The sequence below is a fragment of the Nelumbo lutea genome, chromosome 1, assembly GCF_056320005.1.
Source record: "Nelumbo lutea isolate HS-2025 chromosome 1, American lotus-T2T, whole genome shotgun sequence".
NCBI classification, from domain to species: domain Eukaryota; kingdom Viridiplantae; phylum Streptophyta; class Magnoliopsida; order Proteales; family Nelumbonaceae; genus Nelumbo; species Nelumbo lutea.
The window spans coordinates 4410198-4428101 of record NC_142684.1 but is presented as its reverse complement, the minus strand read 5'-3'; the positions used below and the strand labels follow the sequence as shown (position 1 = coordinate 4428101).

General features: G+C 40.4%; 1 protein-coding gene across 2 annotated transcripts in view; it reads right to left on the bottom strand.

The window, feature by feature from the left end:
- GCN2 (protein kinase family protein) overlaps window positions 1–17904 on the bottom strand; it is a 116154-nt gene that overhangs the window by 22989 nt on the left and 75261 nt on the right. For both annotated transcript variants that reach the window (XM_088964429.1, XM_088964428.1), the window contains 2 exons: window positions 10414–10545; window positions 10247–10330 (listed from right to left, as the gene is read on the bottom strand). In XM_088964429.1, coding sequence (XP_088820555.1) covers window positions 10247–10330; window positions 10414–10545 — 216 coding nt within the window. The remainder of the gene's footprint in view (window positions 1–10246; window positions 10331–10413; window positions 10546–17904) is intronic.

Genomic DNA, 17904 nt, shown 5'->3' with positions numbered 1-17904 from the left:
ATAGGGACACTGTATCTAGCTAACAGATAGGAACACTGAATAAGATAAGATAGGAACACTGAGTTAATCGCCCATTACTGCTGCTGTCCATCACTGCTGCTGTTAGCGGCTGTAAGAGCATTCACAACAGATTGAGTCTAAGTTTTCTGTCAAATGTAAGATTATGGTATAATGTAGAACTCTCCTTCAAATGACTTGTCTAGTGTCTAATGTCTAGTGGAAGAGATAGAACCATTTTCAATGGCTTTAATGAATGGCATTGAGGTCTAGTTTGATAGTTTCTTTATTCTCTTTATGTTATGCTTATGGCTTTGTTTGTTAGTGGTGGGCCTTAGTTATTGGCCTGTTTTTTTTCTCTTTTATTGTTGTCTTTAGTGCAGGCCGCCCTACTAAGGGTAACCGTGTAATTGAACTCATTATTACAATCAAAGAATAAAAGATATTGTTTGGGGCTGGAGAGAGGATCAAACTACTCTCTCTTCTCCTCCCCTTTCTTCCATCTTCTTCCTCCATCACCTCTCTCTCTTCCATCTCCTTCAATCTTCTTCTCTCCTGTTTTTCTTTTTTTTTTTTTTTTTACTTCAGATTATTGAAGGTGGGATTTACAACTAAAAGATCCCCGAAATGCCCTAATATTTCCAAGACAAATTTCCATTTCCATTTCCATGGGTAGCGACACAATTTTTTTGGAATTGACATATTCCCCAGTGAACACTACCAGCACTATGTGAAGTACAAGACATAGTTTCCATGACATATTTCCATTTCCATTTCCACTTCCATGGGTAGCAACATGAAAATTTACTGGAATTGACAAATTCCACTACCAGCACTATACAGAGTACAAGAGAGAGCATTATAAAATAAGTTGGTGGCAATATTGTAGATAGGTGGAATAACAATGTTATTGCCTGCCTAACTTACATGATTACCACTTTGAGCTAGCTCAAAATTCATTTCAAACATGAAGTTAAATATTAATTTTTTTCTTTGTGTAATATATTATTTGGTTGATCTATTACAACCATTTACATTTTCTATGAGTTTAAATTTTACTTTAACTCATTCTATCATGAAGTTTTGAATCTTAGGGTTTACAAAACAACTTTAAAATGTAATCTTTTGTCTGTAGCCTTAGTTTCTTGGATTTGTTTAATGATTTGAAACAACATAATAATTTGAAAAGGTGTTCCTATGCTTCTTTTGTTATTTCATAAAATATCGTTCTATATTTTTGCATACTATGATGTTTCCACCATGTCTATTTTTTTACAATATTTCCATACAATACTTCCGGCATTTCTGACATGTTTCCTATATTTGGAGGATTGACACCTTTTTTATCGATAACTGAAATTCATTAAATTTTGTTAGAATGCTCGAGTCAGGGGTATTCTAGTCATTTTGGTGTATCTTCTTGAAAGTGAAAGGTCTATTGTATCTGAGTTTAAGTTATGTGTCCCATCTTTTATGAGGGACAAAATTGTCTTTCTTGTAACTCTAAGTTTTATGAATAAAATTCAAGTGGGTCGGCTAGGAGAGTGATTTTTCGCATTCTCTCTTCTAGTTTGGCCGAACACTCTTCTTCTCTCCTTCTTCTTCTTCTTTCTCTTTTCTTTCTTCTTTCTTCTTCTCTACTTTGACCTAGAATCAACTAGGGTTTATTCACATGGTATCAGAGCAATAAGGTCTCGTGTTTTCTTGTTGCTGTCTTCTTCATGGGTTCGCCGCCAGCTTCACAGTAGGTTTCATCATCCTACAGCTGACCTGATTGAAGACTCGATAAAGGGCTGAAAAGGAGTTGCCGTTTTGAGGGCCTGGAGGTGAGAATGCCTCTTGCCGGTGCTGTGGTGGTCGTTGAAGGGGTATACTAGACCCTCTATTCAGTGTACGAAGAGGGCTGGACGTATACAGGTATGGACACTGCTGTCGTGTGTTCAGAAATGGATTGTGAATGCTAATTTTTGTGCTTCAAAAGTTAGTTGTTGTGGTGCTGGGTGAAACTGATACACATATCATTCATGTTCCTTTGTTTTCTTGCTCGCATGTGTGCTGAAAGAAGAGTAGTAGGCTGCTGATGTCCACGACAGCAGTGGTGTGGTGATGGTTGTGTTGTGGTGGCTGACATATCTATGATTCCAAATGCTTAAAAGTGAACCCCTAGACCTTGTGTAATCAGTTCTGCAGTATGAAGAACAAGTGTTCGATGAAATGACTGAGTAATTTCAGCCATGGTGTGTTGATGGTAAATGGTTCTGCGGTGTGCAGTCCAAGTGTTTGATGTGTTGACTGAATGATTTGGTGTAATGTGTGTAATGTGTTGATGGTAAATGACTGAGTAATTTCAGTCGTAGTGTGTAATGTGCAATTGAAGAAGATGGAGTTGGTGGTATCATAAGTGAGATAAGTCTTGTGAAGAGTGTGAGATTGTGGTGTATATTCAAAGGTGAAATAATTGAGATGGCTTCATCTGTAGATGGAAATGACAACAAAAACGACATCATGCTTTCTCCAGATTATCTAAGTGTTCAAATGACATCTATCAAGTTGAATGGTGAGAACTATGTACCATGGGCAAAATCTGTGGAGGTGTTCTTGAAGGCCAAGAAAAAAGTAAAACATGTGAGGGAGGAGAAACCTCCCTCTGATTCCCCTGGGTTTAGTGATTGGGAACAAGATGATGCACAGATAATGACATGGCTTTGGAACAGCATGGAACCAAAGATTAGTGTGAACTTCATGTTCCTAGATACAGCCAAAGAGATCTGGGATCATGCTAAAAAGTTGTACTCTGGACAAGACAACACAACTAGGGTATATCAGTTATACCAAGAGTACTTCAATTTGAAGCAAGGAAGTCAAAGCTTAGAAGAGTATTATGCAAGTTTGAGGAATATCCGCAATGAGCTAAATGTGTATCACCGTCTAACATCAAATGTCCAGATCCAACAACAGCAACGTGAACAACTTGATGTGACTAGGTTTCTTGTGAGCTTAGGCTGAGTATGAGCCTGCCAGAGCACAAATATTGGGGGGATCAGCTCTCCCCTCACTTGAAGAAGTTTTTGCCCGTCTTAAGAGGACATCCATTGAGCCGGTGGAACATTCTTCCTTCTCTGATAGATCTGGTTTGGTAGTGACTAAAGGGAGTGGCCGAGGAAGTAGACGTGGTGGTGGCAGCAGTGGCCCTCCAAGCAACCGTGGTGGACACATGTTTAACCAGGCTAGTGGCCGGACTAGAGGCCGAGAGTCAGAGGGAGGCCGTGGAAAAGGAAGGAGTAATGCTCAAAGAAAATGTACACATTGTGGCTTAGAGGGGCACACAGTTAATTTCTTCTATGATTTGTGTGGTCCACCCAACACTTGGGCTAACCATGCTACATCTAAGAGTAGCAGCACAATTACTGAAAGCAAGCAAATTTCCTCAACCCCCTCCACACCCACTTGTGCTTCTAGGCAGGAAATGGTGAGTGTACCACGGGCAGTAAATGTACACATTGTGGCTTAGAGGGGCACACAGTTAATTTCTTCTATGATTTGTGTGGTCCACCCAACACTTGGGCTAACCATGCTACATCTAAGAGTAGTAGCACAATTACTGAAAGCAAGCAAATTTCCCCAACCCCCTCCACACCCGATTGTGCTTCTGGGCAGGAAAAGGTGAGTGTACCACGGGCAATATGAGCAGTTCCTTCAAATATCTCAGTAGAACACAACTACACTTGCCCATTCAGGTATGACTTGCTTAGCTTCCAAAGCCTCACCTTGGATCATTGATTCCGGAGCCTTGGACCATATGTCTAGGACTCTTGATGTATTTTCTTCCCTTTCTCGCCCCTCCACATCTCAGACAGTTACACTTGCTAATGGTTCTACATCTTCTATTTGTGGTGTTGGTGATATTGATCTCTCCTACTTGTCTTTAGCATCTGTTTTATATGTTCCTAAGTTCCCTTTTAACCTTATGTCTGTTAGCAGATTAACCAAGTCCTTTAATTGTTTTGTAACTTTCTATCCTTCTTCTTATGTGTTTCAGGATCTCAAGACGGGGAAGAAGATTGGTGGAGGGCATGAAGCAGGTGGTGGCCCCCCAGTGGCTTTTCAGTCGTCTCTTACTCCTCTCCAATGGCACTGCAGACTTGGTCATCCCTCTCTCATGGCTTTGAAGCTGCTAGTTCCTTCCTTGAGTCGTCTTTCATCATTAGATTGTGAGTCATGTCAGTTGGGAAAACAATATCGAGTCTCATTTAGTCCAAGAATTGATAGTCGTGTCTCAAGTCCTTTTGCTTTAGTTCATTCTGATGTATGGGGGTCCAGTTAAAGTGGTGTCATACAATGGGTTTAAGTATTTTGTAATCTTTGTTGATGACTTTTCAAGGATGACATGGATCTATCTTATGAAAGACCGTAGTGAATTGTTCTCTATTTTTCAGAAATTTCATGCTGAAATACGCACTCAATTTGGTAATCATATGAAAATACTTTGCTCCGATAATGCCAAAGAATACATCTCACCATTTCAGCAATACATAGAACATCATGGAATAATTAATCAAACTTCTTGTGCCTACACCCCGCAATAAAACGGTGTAGCTGAACGGAAAAATAGATATCTTCTTGAAACTACTCGGTCCTTGATGATCAACATGGAAGTCCCAAAGCATTTTTGGAGTGATGCTATTCTTACATCCTGTTTTTTGATAAATCGGATGCCCATGTCAATCCTTGGAAGTCAATCCCCTTTCTCCGTGTTGTTTCCCACTTTGTCTCCATTTCCTCTCACCCCAAGAGTCTTTGGCTGTGTTTGTTTTGTTTAACACTTGGGGCCTAGAGTAGACAAGCTAGATGCTCGAGCTATGAAGTGTATTTTTCTTGGCTACTCGAGGACTCAGAAAGGGTACAAGTGTTAGAACCCAAAATTTCATAAAACGTTTGTGTGCTCTGATATCACCTTCTTTGAATCAGTTCCATTTTTCTCAGATGTCGGGGTCTCTTCTTCTCCCTCTGTGGTTCCTCTTCCTGTACCGGTTGTGGACCCTCTTCCCGTAGCTCCCATTCCTACTGCAGATGCACATCATATGCCTGTTACTACAGAGAGGCCGCCAATTACTCAAGTGTATACCCGTAGAAGTGCTTCGACCCCTCCTTCACTTCAGCACCTGTCGACAGATCCTGCTACTGCTCCTTCTCCCTCAGATCTTGATCTCCCTATTGCTTTGCGGAAAGGTAAACGTACTTGTACTTCTCATCCCATTTCAGACTATGTTTCCACTACTCACCTTTCTGCTTCTCATTACAAGTTTATATCATTACTCTCATCGGTTCCCATTCCCAAGACTGTACAGGAAGCCCTTACGTCCCCAGGGTGGCGGCAAGCCATGGAAGAAGAACTCTCTACTCTACAACATAATCACACGTGGGAACTCACCACCCTTCCTCCTGGTAAGCACACTATTGGGTGTAAATGGGTCTATATAGTGAAGCATCTTCCTGATGGCAGTGTGGAACGATTGAAGGCACGGTTAGTGGCCAAGGGCTATTCTCAGTTATATGGTGTGGACTATATGGAGACATTCTCTCCTGTGGCTAAAATTGGTTCAGTTCGGGTGTTGATCTCATTAGTTGCTATGTATGATTGGCCTCTCGTACAACTTGACATAAAAAATGCCTTCCTACATGGTGATCTTGTTGAGGAGGTGTATATGGAGAAACCACTAGGGTTTGTTGCTTAGGGGGAGGCTGGTAAGGTGTGCATGCTCAAAAAGGCAATCTATGGACTGAAACAATCTCCACGTGCATGGTTTGGCAGGTTCAGTGAAGTGGTGAAAGCCTTTGGGATGAAACAGTGTCAGGTTGATTAGGTAGGTAACAATATGACAAAACTAAGCACATTGAGGTTGATAGGCATTTCATAAGAGAAAGAGTCTCTTCAGGAGAAGTTTGTTGCCATTTATCACATCAGAAGAGCAACTGATTAGGTAGGTAGCAGTATGATCATTCTATGTTCAGCTATAACTCAAAGGATGGGAAAATCTTGCTAGTCGTGTATGTGGATGATATTGTCATAACTGGAAGTGACAACAATGGAATTGACAGGCTGAAAAAATTCTTACAGGACCACTTCAATACGAAAGATCTGGGCAAGCTAAATTATTTCCTAGGAATAGAGGTTGTGAGGTCAAAACAGGGGATCAACCTATGTCAGAGAAAATATGTTCTTGATTTACTTGAAGAAACAGGGTTGTTAGGTGCTAAACCAGTAGAGACTCCTATGGAACTCAATGCCAAATTAAGTGTGGATGCAGGTGAAGAGTTTGATGATCTTGGAAGATACAGAAGGTTGGTGGGAAAGTTGAACTACCTGACCATTACCCGACCAGATATATCATTTGCTGTGAGTGTGGTGAGTCAGTTTATGCAACATCCCCGGGTTCCTCACTGGGAAGCTGTTCTGAGAATTGTTAGGTACCTAAAGGGTGCTCCAGGTCGTGGTTTGTTATACCAAAAGGGAGGAACTCTTGAGATAGTAGGGTACACAGATGCTAACTGGGCTGACTCTATATCAGACAGGAGGTCAACCACAGGGTATTGTACCTTCCTGTGTGGCAATCTTGTAACTTGGAAGAGCAAGAAGCAAACAGTGGTGGCAAGAAGTAGTGCAGAAGCAGAGTACAGGGCTATGGCCCATACCACATGTGAACTAGTATGGCAGAAGAACTTACTACAGGAGATGGGTTTCTCAATTGACAAACCCATGAAGCTATACTATGATAACCAAGCTGCTGTTCACATCTCATCCAATCCCGTCTTCCATGAAAGAACTAAACATATTGAGGTGGATTGTCACTTTGTGAGAGAGAAAGTGATAAGTGGGGTAATAACTACATCTCATGTGAGCTCAGGAAATCAATGGGCAGATCTCTTCACAAAAGGATTGTCTCGGGGAAGAATAGATTACATTTGTAACAAGCTGGGACTATATGATATATACTCTCCAGCTTGAGGGGGAGTGTTAGAATGCTCGAGTCAGGGGTATTTTGGTCATTCTGGTGTATCTTCTTGAAAGTGAAAGGTCTATTGTATCTGAGTTTAAGTTATGTGTCCCATCTTCTATGAGGGACAAAATTGTCTTTCTTGTAACTCTAAGTTTTATGAATAAAATTCAAGTGGATCGGCTAGGAGAGTGATTTTTCACATTCTCTCTTCTAGTTTGGCCGAACACTCTTCTTCTCTCCTTCTTTCTCTTTTCTTTCTTCTTTCTTCTTCTCTACTTTGACCTAGAATCAACTAGGGTTTATTCACAAATTTATAAAAGAATAATTACAGGATTGGGAGAGGTAAACTGTCTTACCTTTCCACAACAACTATGCAATTGCAATTGAGCCCAAAAACATATGATTCCTTCCCACCCCTCGTTTAGCTAAAACATCAGTGAAGGCATTTGCAGTCCTTTTAACCAAGCTGAATTGCACTTCCATATCTTTAGTTAGCCATTTAAATATTTTTTTCTTGTTGCTGTATATCCAGAAACCTTGTCTTCCTTTTGCAACCATTCCACTACTAACTTTGTGTTACCTTTGTTAATTAATCCATATACCCATTTCCCTTGCCTTTTGTACTCCTTCCATGACAGCCATAACCTCAGCCCTTGGGGAGTCGCCTACTCTAATTGGGCTCAAATATAATCCAATAACTCTTCCTTCACCATCTCTATAAACCCCTCCAATACCAGAAGGACCCGGGTTTCCAGCACTACTCACATCAAAGTTCAATTTGATGTAATGAGTGGAAATGAAAGAAGCACGTGAAAAGGAACCAAAGAAATAATGAGTGCAAATACAACTGTCAGGTTTCAACGATTCCAAGTAAACCCCATCAAGGATATGAAGAAAATCCAGGAACTCATTAACTTCTGAATCCCTCACACCCCTCCTTGAACCCAAATCCCAATCAAAACCATCTCTTGATCTTGAGGGAATCAGGAAAGATGACACAGATTTACCTTTATAATGTGATAGGGCAAAGAGAGAGGAGTATTTATCTCTCAAAGGTAGAATACCCACCCAAACCTGTTCCCAAAATTGTATAAGGTTACTAGAACAAAGATCATACCTGATATAGAGCAGGAAGGATGGAAGGACAACCCTAATGGCTTTCCAAAGAGACACTCTGGTAACCCAATCCAGAATTCCAGCATCCCAACCGTCAGCTGCAAACTCATGTATACCAATCACTATCTTATAGCCTCAAGCTTTTCCTTCTCCATAGGTAGTCTCCAGAGCCACTTTGCCAACAAAGCCTCATTCCTTTTAAGTTACCAAGGCCTAACCGACCAAACTTCTTGCTTCTACTCACCATTTCCAGCTAACTCAATGGTCTTTTTTCTCCTCCCCTGGCTACTATCAAGGCAATCCTTCCTCCTAAGAATAGATAGCTTCTCTTCCAAGATGCAAGTGTTTTGACAAATCTTACAACTACAGGATCCCAAAAGTTACTCTTTTTCGAATTATCTCCTAAAGGAAGCCCTAGATACTTCAATGGCCATTGAGACACCTCACAACCCAAAATGTTTGCACACTCCAACATCTCCCCTTCTTCCATATTAACACTGACAATACAACTCTTGTCAAAATTCACCTTAAGGTTGGACATTAGCTCAAAGAGTTGTACTGTCATCCTTCATAGAAAAGCAAAGTATCATCAGCAAACTGCAAGTGAGTAATTGGAACACTGCCACAACCTACCTTCCAGCCCCTCAACAGCTCATGTGAATCTGCCCTAGCAATAAGCATACCAAGAACCTCAACAATCAGAGTGAATAGAAAGGGGGATAGGGGGGCTCCTTGCCTAATCCCTCGCAAAGCCTGGAAAAATCCACCACAGTTCCATTAACCAGCAAGGAGTAATGACAAGACTTAACACACCCCTTTATCCACTTACACCATCTATCCCCAAAGCCAAAACTCCTCAAGACTTCCAAAAGAAATGTACAATCCACCAAATCATAGGATTTTTCCAAGTCCACTTTGCAAATGAATCCTTTCTTTCCAGCTTGACATTTACATGAACAAAATAGCACCTATAGATGATAAAAATCTAAATAGAGTTCATCTTTTCAACTAGAGCTAAGCCCTCAGTGTAGTCAATTTCATAAATCTAAGTCTATGAGTGTGTTTTAAAAGGCCTGCCTGAGGTGTGCCAAGGCACACATGTGCAGCACATTTTAAGGCATGTGCCATTCCTAAGCCCAGGTGATGCTACTTTTAAAAGGCACATGCTTGGTGCACCTAGGTGTGTGCCTAGTGCCCTGATATGCCTAAAGTGCACAACTTTCTAATTGGTCTATTAATTTCTACATTACCTTTTATTGGAGCTTGTTCACTCTTAATGGTCTATTAACATTCAAAAGAATAAAAAAAACTAACACGTTTTGAAAACTAAAGTCCTAGTTGTTGCAAATAAAATATGTTCATATAATTTCAGGCTTCTTGCCACTTGTTTACAGATAAGCAATTCAGGGTAGTTGGAGTATCATGTGAGTGACTAAAACAAATCCACATTTCCTTCTTAACCTCAATAGGTATCCCTATTTGCCCATGACAAACCAAATGCACAAACTAAGGTTAATAATATTTTGAAAAGGCCACTCATGTTATAGAAGACAAACCATGTGTTAAGCTTCAACTCTCTAAATATCTTGCACTATTTGCACTATTTTCTTTCCTCCCCCCATGCTCCTTCCACTTAATTATTTAAACATTGTTGTTTATTTGATAGTGAGACCATCCTCTAGTTATTCATAAAAAGGAGTGTGAAATTACATTTCAAGCTTGTCTCCATTTATTTTGCTTGCCTTGCTTTTATATATTCAATATATTCATATATTGAATTATGTACTTACAAACATTAATCCATATAATTTACACAAACAAGAGAATATATTGCCCAACTACCAAGTTCTCATATAAGTAATAGATATCCATACATAGATAAAATCCAATAATTATTGATTACATTTTATTTTTCTAGGCCCTAGTTTTCATAAGACATGCTCACATAATTCACTAAATTATCTACACAACGTGGTTGTTAGATCAAGAGAAAACCAAGGAGCATTTTCAACTACAAAAAGCATAAATGAATTGAGATGGTGTGGTCCTGTCAATTTCAAATTCAGTTCATCAACTCAAAGACATAGGAGAGCATGCAATATTAATTGAATTGATTTTGAGTTATGTCTCCAAACCTGCAAAAGCTGTCGCCGTATAAAAACCCATCTTGATTTACGTTCAGAGGATTGTGGACGCAAAGAACCCATTGTAGAAAGAAGCTTCATTTGGAAAAAGGGGAAAAGGTTAACCTATACTTGCATAACTAGACATGCAAAGCTTAGGACAAAATGATTACTCATACCTCTGCTACACTGCGCCGTAGCTTAACCTCAATTCCTATCCAAGTCCACATTGCATCCAATAAGTGGCCATGATTCAGTCGAATATCACATGAATCCGGATAAAAAAATCGAGTTATAATATCCATTGCCACCTACAGAATGCATTAAGTTGTTAGTACATTAGAAGTTACTAAAATTTCCTTCCATATCAATAAGTATTATTGTCATTCACATTATAATTTCTCTCCATAAGCAATAGGAGATTGAAAACATTATTCAAGACAATACATCTGATTGCTAAAACCACAATACAACAAGGATTCCACGCCAGGAATTCCAGTTTGACTAGGAATCTTTCAACACTCATCTTAGTTTTATTTAGAGACTTAAAAGTCTTGGTCTAACTGTGATTCACTTACCAAAGTCCTAGTCTAACTAGGATTAGTAGCAAGGGCCTTAGTTCAATAAGAATTTTTGGCAGTAACAATCTTCTTTTGTCTAACTGTGTATATCCTTATTAAACTTTCCTAAAACCGTAGAATCATTTTGAGTCACCCAACACAGGAAGATGATTCTAGCCTCAAATTTGGTACATTAATGTGGTTGGGCATAAGCCTACTAGGTTTGAGGATAAGGTTGCTTTCGCATCTAAGGGGAAGGATTAAATGCAAAATTAAGCTTATGGACAAATGCCCTAGAAACAAGATGTTTTAAATGAGTAGGACTAAAACAGAATATATGACATATAAATTTAGTAATAATAGGAGTGTAAATCAGGATACACTTAGGATTAGAAACCAAGAGGTAACTCAATGTGACCATTTCCGATGCCTTCGTTCAATAATTCATAACAAGGGAGAGATTGAGGATGTCACCTAGAGAATTATAGCAGGTTGGGCAAAATGGAGGGGTGCATTTGGACTTTTGTGTTGATAGGAGAATATCACTTAAGCCCCGTTCATTTGGGGGTAAGTTTAGGGGCCAATTTCCCATGTTCTTTTACTAGTGAAGTGTGGGACCCATGGAAACAAAATTTCACCTGCGTAAGTTTTTGGCAACTTACCTAGAAAAGTTTTATCCACCTCCTAGGTGGGTAAGTTACTTACCCATGGAGGGGAGAAATTGGCCAAATTATATAGGACTAAAATGCCCCTGCCATAACAAAAAAGTTAGGGGTCCTTAAGGGAATTCGCTTACCCAGGGTAAATGTACTTACCTAGGTAAAACTTTCCTAGGTAACACTTACTCAAGTAAATGAATTTACCTAGGTGAATAACCAAAAGAATGATGCTTTAGATTAAAAGGAAAATTTTATAAAACAGTTGTAAGGCCAGCTATGTTGTATGGAGCAAAGTGTTGGGCAGTCAAGAAAAATGATTAGAAAATGAGTGTGGTACATATGTGAATTATAAGATGGATGAGTGGAAAACCTAGAAAGGATAGGATTAGGAATGAATCCATCCGTATAAACCTAGAAGTAGCTCCAATAAGTGATAAAATGAAAGAGAGAGTAGGCTAAGATGGTTTGGTCACGTGCATAAAAGACCACCGACAGCTCCGGTTAGAAGAAGTGATTTGTTACAAGTGGAAGGGGCTAAAGAGCTAGGGGTAGACTAAAAAAGACATGGGTAGTAGTAAGAAATGATTTACCACTAATAATTTAATAGTGGATATGGTTTTAAATAAATGGATTGACAAAACAGGATTCATGTAGCCGACCCCATATAGTGGATATGGTTTTAAGTGATTCATTAAATTAATGATCATGTAAAGAGACTGAGCAAATGGGTCCTAGTATCTTCTCTTGTAATATCTTTCATTTTCTTGTTGACTAATGGGCCTGTTATTTCTTTTTGTTTAATCTCTTTATGTTACTGCCTAGCTGGCCGCCCACTTAAGGGCATACTTGTCATTACTCTAACATTAATTCTTAATAAAAAAAGGATTAGAGGAGAAAGGGAAGATAATTGGAATCTTCTTATTCTTCCTTCTCTTTTCGCCATCTTCTTCTCTTGTGTTGCTGCTCTTACTTCTCTTCCTCCTTTTTTTTTCTTCTAATCTTCAAATTTACACCTAATATTTGAGGACTGATTTACATCTTGGTATCAGAGCAGGTTTATTTCTTCCTTTTTTTTTCTTCTTCTTCTTTTCCCATACACCCTTAGATTAAGAGAGTGTATGGAGAGATAGATTCTCTATAGTTCAGAGGATCTCTGGCCTAGTTGGTAGAGGGTTTGGAGAGTTTAAATCTGGCTGGATATTGCCAAGAAGTGGTGTTGTTCTGTTGCTACCCAAAACCCTAGCCGATTAGAGATTTTCGAAGGTACAGGTAAAGGTGAAGCTTTGGCTGTGGCACTCTATGCTTGGGAGGTGTCTTGTGACTCCTAAAGGAGGGCGGTTCAGGATTGGAAGAGATTGGGAAGTTCGGGTAGGAGCGGTTGCATCTTCTCTCTTCCTCCCCAACAGCTGGACGGAGTAAAACCCTAGTTTTCAAGCATCTGGGTTCTGGTTTGACTTCAAGTAAGTTTATATAGACAAAATTTATGGTTCTTTGATTTCCATTTGATTAATGGAGCCATACGAAAGTAAGTTCAAGCAAGTGCCGGTTTCAGGCCTTGGCTCGGTAGATTTCGTTTTGACTGGTGTGACCACAATCAAGCTAGATGGGACAAATTATCTTGCTTGGGCACAATCTATAAGAATTTATGTCTGTAGTAGAGGAAAACTCGGGTATCTCACAAGTAGTAAAGTGAAACCCAAAGAGACAGACCCTGCATTTGAGAAATGGATGCAAGAGAACTATACTGTCATAGGATGGTTGGTCAATTCTATGCAACCTCATATAAGTCAACATTATCTCTGGATGTCTTCGGCTAAGGAGATATGGGACAGTGTTACTGAGACCTATTCATAGAAGTAGAATGTAGCCAGAGTCTATAAGTTGAAAAGTGATGTGAAGAACCTAAGACAGGGGGTGAAGAGTGTAGCAATCTACTACTCTATACTGAAATCCCTATGGCAAGAAATTGATGTTATGGAGACAGTTGTATGGGAGAGTAAGAATGCTGCTGAAATGTATAGGAAGTCGGTGGAGAGAAATAGGGTGTTTGAATTTCTCACTAGACTCAACCCTGAGTTTGACATCATTAGGCAAAATATCCTAGTCAAAGATGAGGTTACTCTTTCCCAGGCATATGCTATGATAAGTAGTGAGGAGAGTAGGCGGTAAGTTCAGTTGCAGGGTCCACCTACAGAACACTTTGCACATGCTGGAATAAAGCCAAAGGGTCCTATTGAGAAAAAGGAGCAGATATGTGAATATTGCAAGAAACTGAGGCATACAAAGGACACTTGTTGGAGGCTTCATCCTGAGCTTCTTCCTGATAGGTTTAAGAATAACAACAACTCTAAGAAGGGCAGTCAGGTAGGAAAGCCTAAGACAGTTAATGTTGCTACAATACCTAAAGGGGGAAATAAGGAGAGTGAAGAAAAATCAACCATTGAGCAGTTGGCAGCAATGAAGGCGGATTTTGAAAAGTATGGGAGGCTACTAAATCACTTGGAAGCTACTGTTTCTTCATCTCACTCTTCCAACAACAACACATCATCTTCATCTGCATTTGCTCACTCAGGTATTCGTGCTTCTACAAATCATGCTTCAGTTTTAGGTAATCATAAAATCCCTTGGATTATTGATTCCGGTGCATCAGACCATATGGCCAGCATGTCTAATCTCTTTTGCTCATACCACTTTCGCTCTGGCAAAGAGAAAATATCCCTTGCTGATAGGTCTCTTGCTCCCATCTCTGGTAAAGGAGATATAAAGACCTCTGAAACCCTTTATTTATCCTTTGTCCTTCATGTCCCTAAACTTAACACAAACCTTTTATCTATTAGTAGCTTAACTAAATCTATGAATTGCAGCATAACCTTTTTTCCCACTCATTGTGTTTTTCAAAACCTGCAATTTCAGAGGATGATTGGGAGTGGCCATGAGGCGAATGGAATATACTTGTTGGGCACACCGGATCGAGCTTTGGGACCACCTCATGGAGTTGCCTTAGAGTCAGTTTTGTCAGTCTATTAACAAAGTCTTGTTATGTCACTTTCGGTTTGGTCATTTGTCATTTTCTGCTTTAAGTCATTTGTTTCCAGATATGTTTAAGGGAGTGTCTTTATTGAGTCTTCATTGTGAGTCGTGTGAACTGGCAAAGCATTGTAGACATTCTTATTCAGTAAACAATAAAAGATCTCTTTCTCCTTTTCATATTGTTCACTCTGACGTGTGGGGGCCATATCATTTGCCAACTATGGGGATTACAGATATTTTATCCTTTTTATTGATGACTACTCTCATTACACTTGGATTTATCTCATGAAATCCAAGGATGAAGTACCAGCTATTGTGCAAAAATTTCATGAATTCATCCTCACCCAGTTTAACACTCGTATCAAAATATTCCGTTCTGATAATGCTAAGGAGTATTTTGAGAGAACCCTCTCCGCCTATCTTGAAACCTTTGGGGTTATTCATCAAAGTTCTTGTTCCTACACTCCACAACAAAACGAGGTGGCGGAAAGGAAGAATAGACATGGTTGAAGTTGCCATATCCCTCTTGTTTGCATCCCATGTTCCTATAAAATTTTGGGGAGATGATGTTCTACTGCTACTTTTTTGATAAACCGTATGCCCTCCCGGGTCCTTAACGTCAAAACCCCCTTTAACCTTCTCTTCCCGGATGAGGATATTTTTTCTCTTCCTCTCCGTGTTTTTGAGTGCGCTTGCTATGTGCATATTCACAGTCATCAAAGGCACAAGTTTGAACCTAAGGCTCGTAAATGTGTTTTTCTGGGATATGCTTCCACACAGAAGGGATATTGCTATTTTGATCCAGTTAGTGGCACCCGCTTTGTATCTCGGGATGTCACCTTTGCTGAGTTGACTCCTTTCTTTAGCATTTCTCCTGAGGGGGAGAAATCTGAAGAGCCCTTCGCTATGTCTGAAGGGATGAGAGATTCATCATATGGATGGCCGAACCCTGCAGGTAGGTTGGGCGAAATTTCAAAAATTTCTCTCTCTCCCATGTGGGAATCACATTCCCTGTTTTAGAAAATCTGCATTTTCAAGGATCAATCTTGAACCAAGAACCGAACCAGATCTGAAACCAAAGGGTAGGAGAGGGATATACCTGATACATAGTAGCAGTAACTCCCAATGAAGGTGTTCACGCCCAAAGAAATCTCCAAAGACTGCTCCCACTGAAGATGACACAGTGTTGGGTGGAGCAGAATCAGTAGTGTTCTTCCCAAGAACCGAATCCTTCAACAAGAACTCGATGGTGGTTGTGAGCACAACTTCAGATCAGTCTTTCTCCAAAGACTAATATCAAGAACCTTTCTTGATCGCTCCTACAAGAATGGAGATCGAACTGGCAATGGCGGCAACAGGAGGAGGACGCAGGGAGAAGATGGCGCAGTCACACTGTTGTTGTCTTCTCTCTCTATGATCTAAGATCTGATGATTTTGATGTGTTTGGAGGTTCGCCCTCCTCCTTTTATAGCCTTAAAGAGAGCTCCTAATCTCATTAGGAGTTTCTTGATCCAAATCCTTATCTAGATCTGGACTCTCTTTAAGAGATAAGGAAAACCCTTATCTTATCTGTAGATTAGATCAGCCCTCCTAATCTCATTAGGAGCTTTCTAGATCCAAATCTCTATTTGGATCTAGACTCTCTGAGTGGATCGGGAAAACTCCCTATCCTATCTGTTGATCCAAATCCCAAATCCGCCCCTTCTTTAACTAATCAAATTAGACCAGTTCGAAATGGGCTTTAGGCCCAATAAGTCTATGTGTTCATTAACCTTCCAAACTGCTGCCCAGTTGGGCTTCTTTGTATGGCGTGGGACCCAAACATTGATCTACACATCAGCCACATGGGTTCAGCCCAACCTCTATTACATGGCCTGGCCGAATTCACTGTTATGGGTAGTGATCCCCTGAGCCCATCACCATGGGCTCTTAATGGGCCCAACACTTACACTAAGTGGTCCCTGGGCCAAGCCACCTTATAAAATCCAGGGACTGTGGGCAGATGCAAGATTAGCCTATCAGGTATTACCCTCAATGGTCTTACACTTAACCTCTCAGCCCATAATGATCAAACACTGCTCGACAAGAGAGGACCTCTCCCTCGGTTGCAAGGAACAATGTTGCACTCTCTACTGATCAAACACTGCTGACATGGATCCGGGGAATTAAAACCTTTTGCAAACATTTTGAAACCATAATATATATGTATATCCGTATATAAATATATTTTGCAAAACAAATTTCAACGATTGAAATCGGCTGCCGGCAGTCTTGGTTTCCATCAGAGAGAATGCATCCCCGATCATTACCTTTGTCCGACAAAGGGGCTGATTCTGTCACTATGATCACCCGTTCAGATGAATTCTAAGACTGTCCCAACATCCCCAGGTTTTGACCCCCTCTAAGGATCTCACTGATTGGCATATTAAAGACAGCCCAATCCGACACCTAGTGCAGTATCATAATCGAGTCTAGGGGTCAGGTGTAACTTTCCAGTTTTGCCCATCAATCTCCAAGGTCCAGGGCAATACTGAAAATCTGGTCCGGTTCAGGGTTTCAAGTAAGCCTACACTGCATGTACCTCGGGTCTCACCCTGGCAGCTGAAACAGGCTACCCCAACCAACTTGGCGGCACACCAGTGTCAGCCTTGGCAGAATAAATCTCCCCAGACTTATCCAACGACTGTGAACATTCTAAACTAACATGAGTCTCATATGTGTCCAGTTTAAGGGTATTACACAGAAACCCACCACAATAACATGAATCAAATATGTACTTTATTCATTTACAAGGTCATAAGGTACATCATTTTGATTGGAGCTAAGGGCATACACTGTCTAACAATGTCTCCAGTTGTTCCTCTTCCCATTCCTCTTGAGTCCTATCATGAGGTGTCTACTTCTCACACTGGACCTACCTCCGATATTCCTATTCCTCCTCCTCCACCTCATTCTCCTATAATTCCTCCTCCTCCCTTTCTCCAAAGGTGGTACCAAAGGCAGAGATTCAGACATGGGCAGGTTGCTTCCACTCCTATAGAAGAGCCTCTTGCTCCTCCCATCATTATTGAGGTAATATGTCAGCCTTCTTCTGACCCATCTACAGCTTTCCCAGACCTTGACTTTCCTATTGCTCTCCGCAAGGGCAAGCGGAAGTGTACAACCCATTGTATCTCCAAACACCTATCTTACAGCCTTCTCTCTCCTTCCTACTACTTTTTTCTTGCTTTTGTTTCTTCCCATGTGATACCTAGGTCCGTACCGGAAGCCTTATCTCAACCTGAATGGAGGGATGCTATAATGGCTGAATTGGATGCTTTGCATAAGAACCATACCTGGGATATTGTTGACTTGCCTGAAGGGAAGGAACCAGTGGGTTGTAAATGGGTGTTTACCATTAAATATCACTCTGATGGCTCTA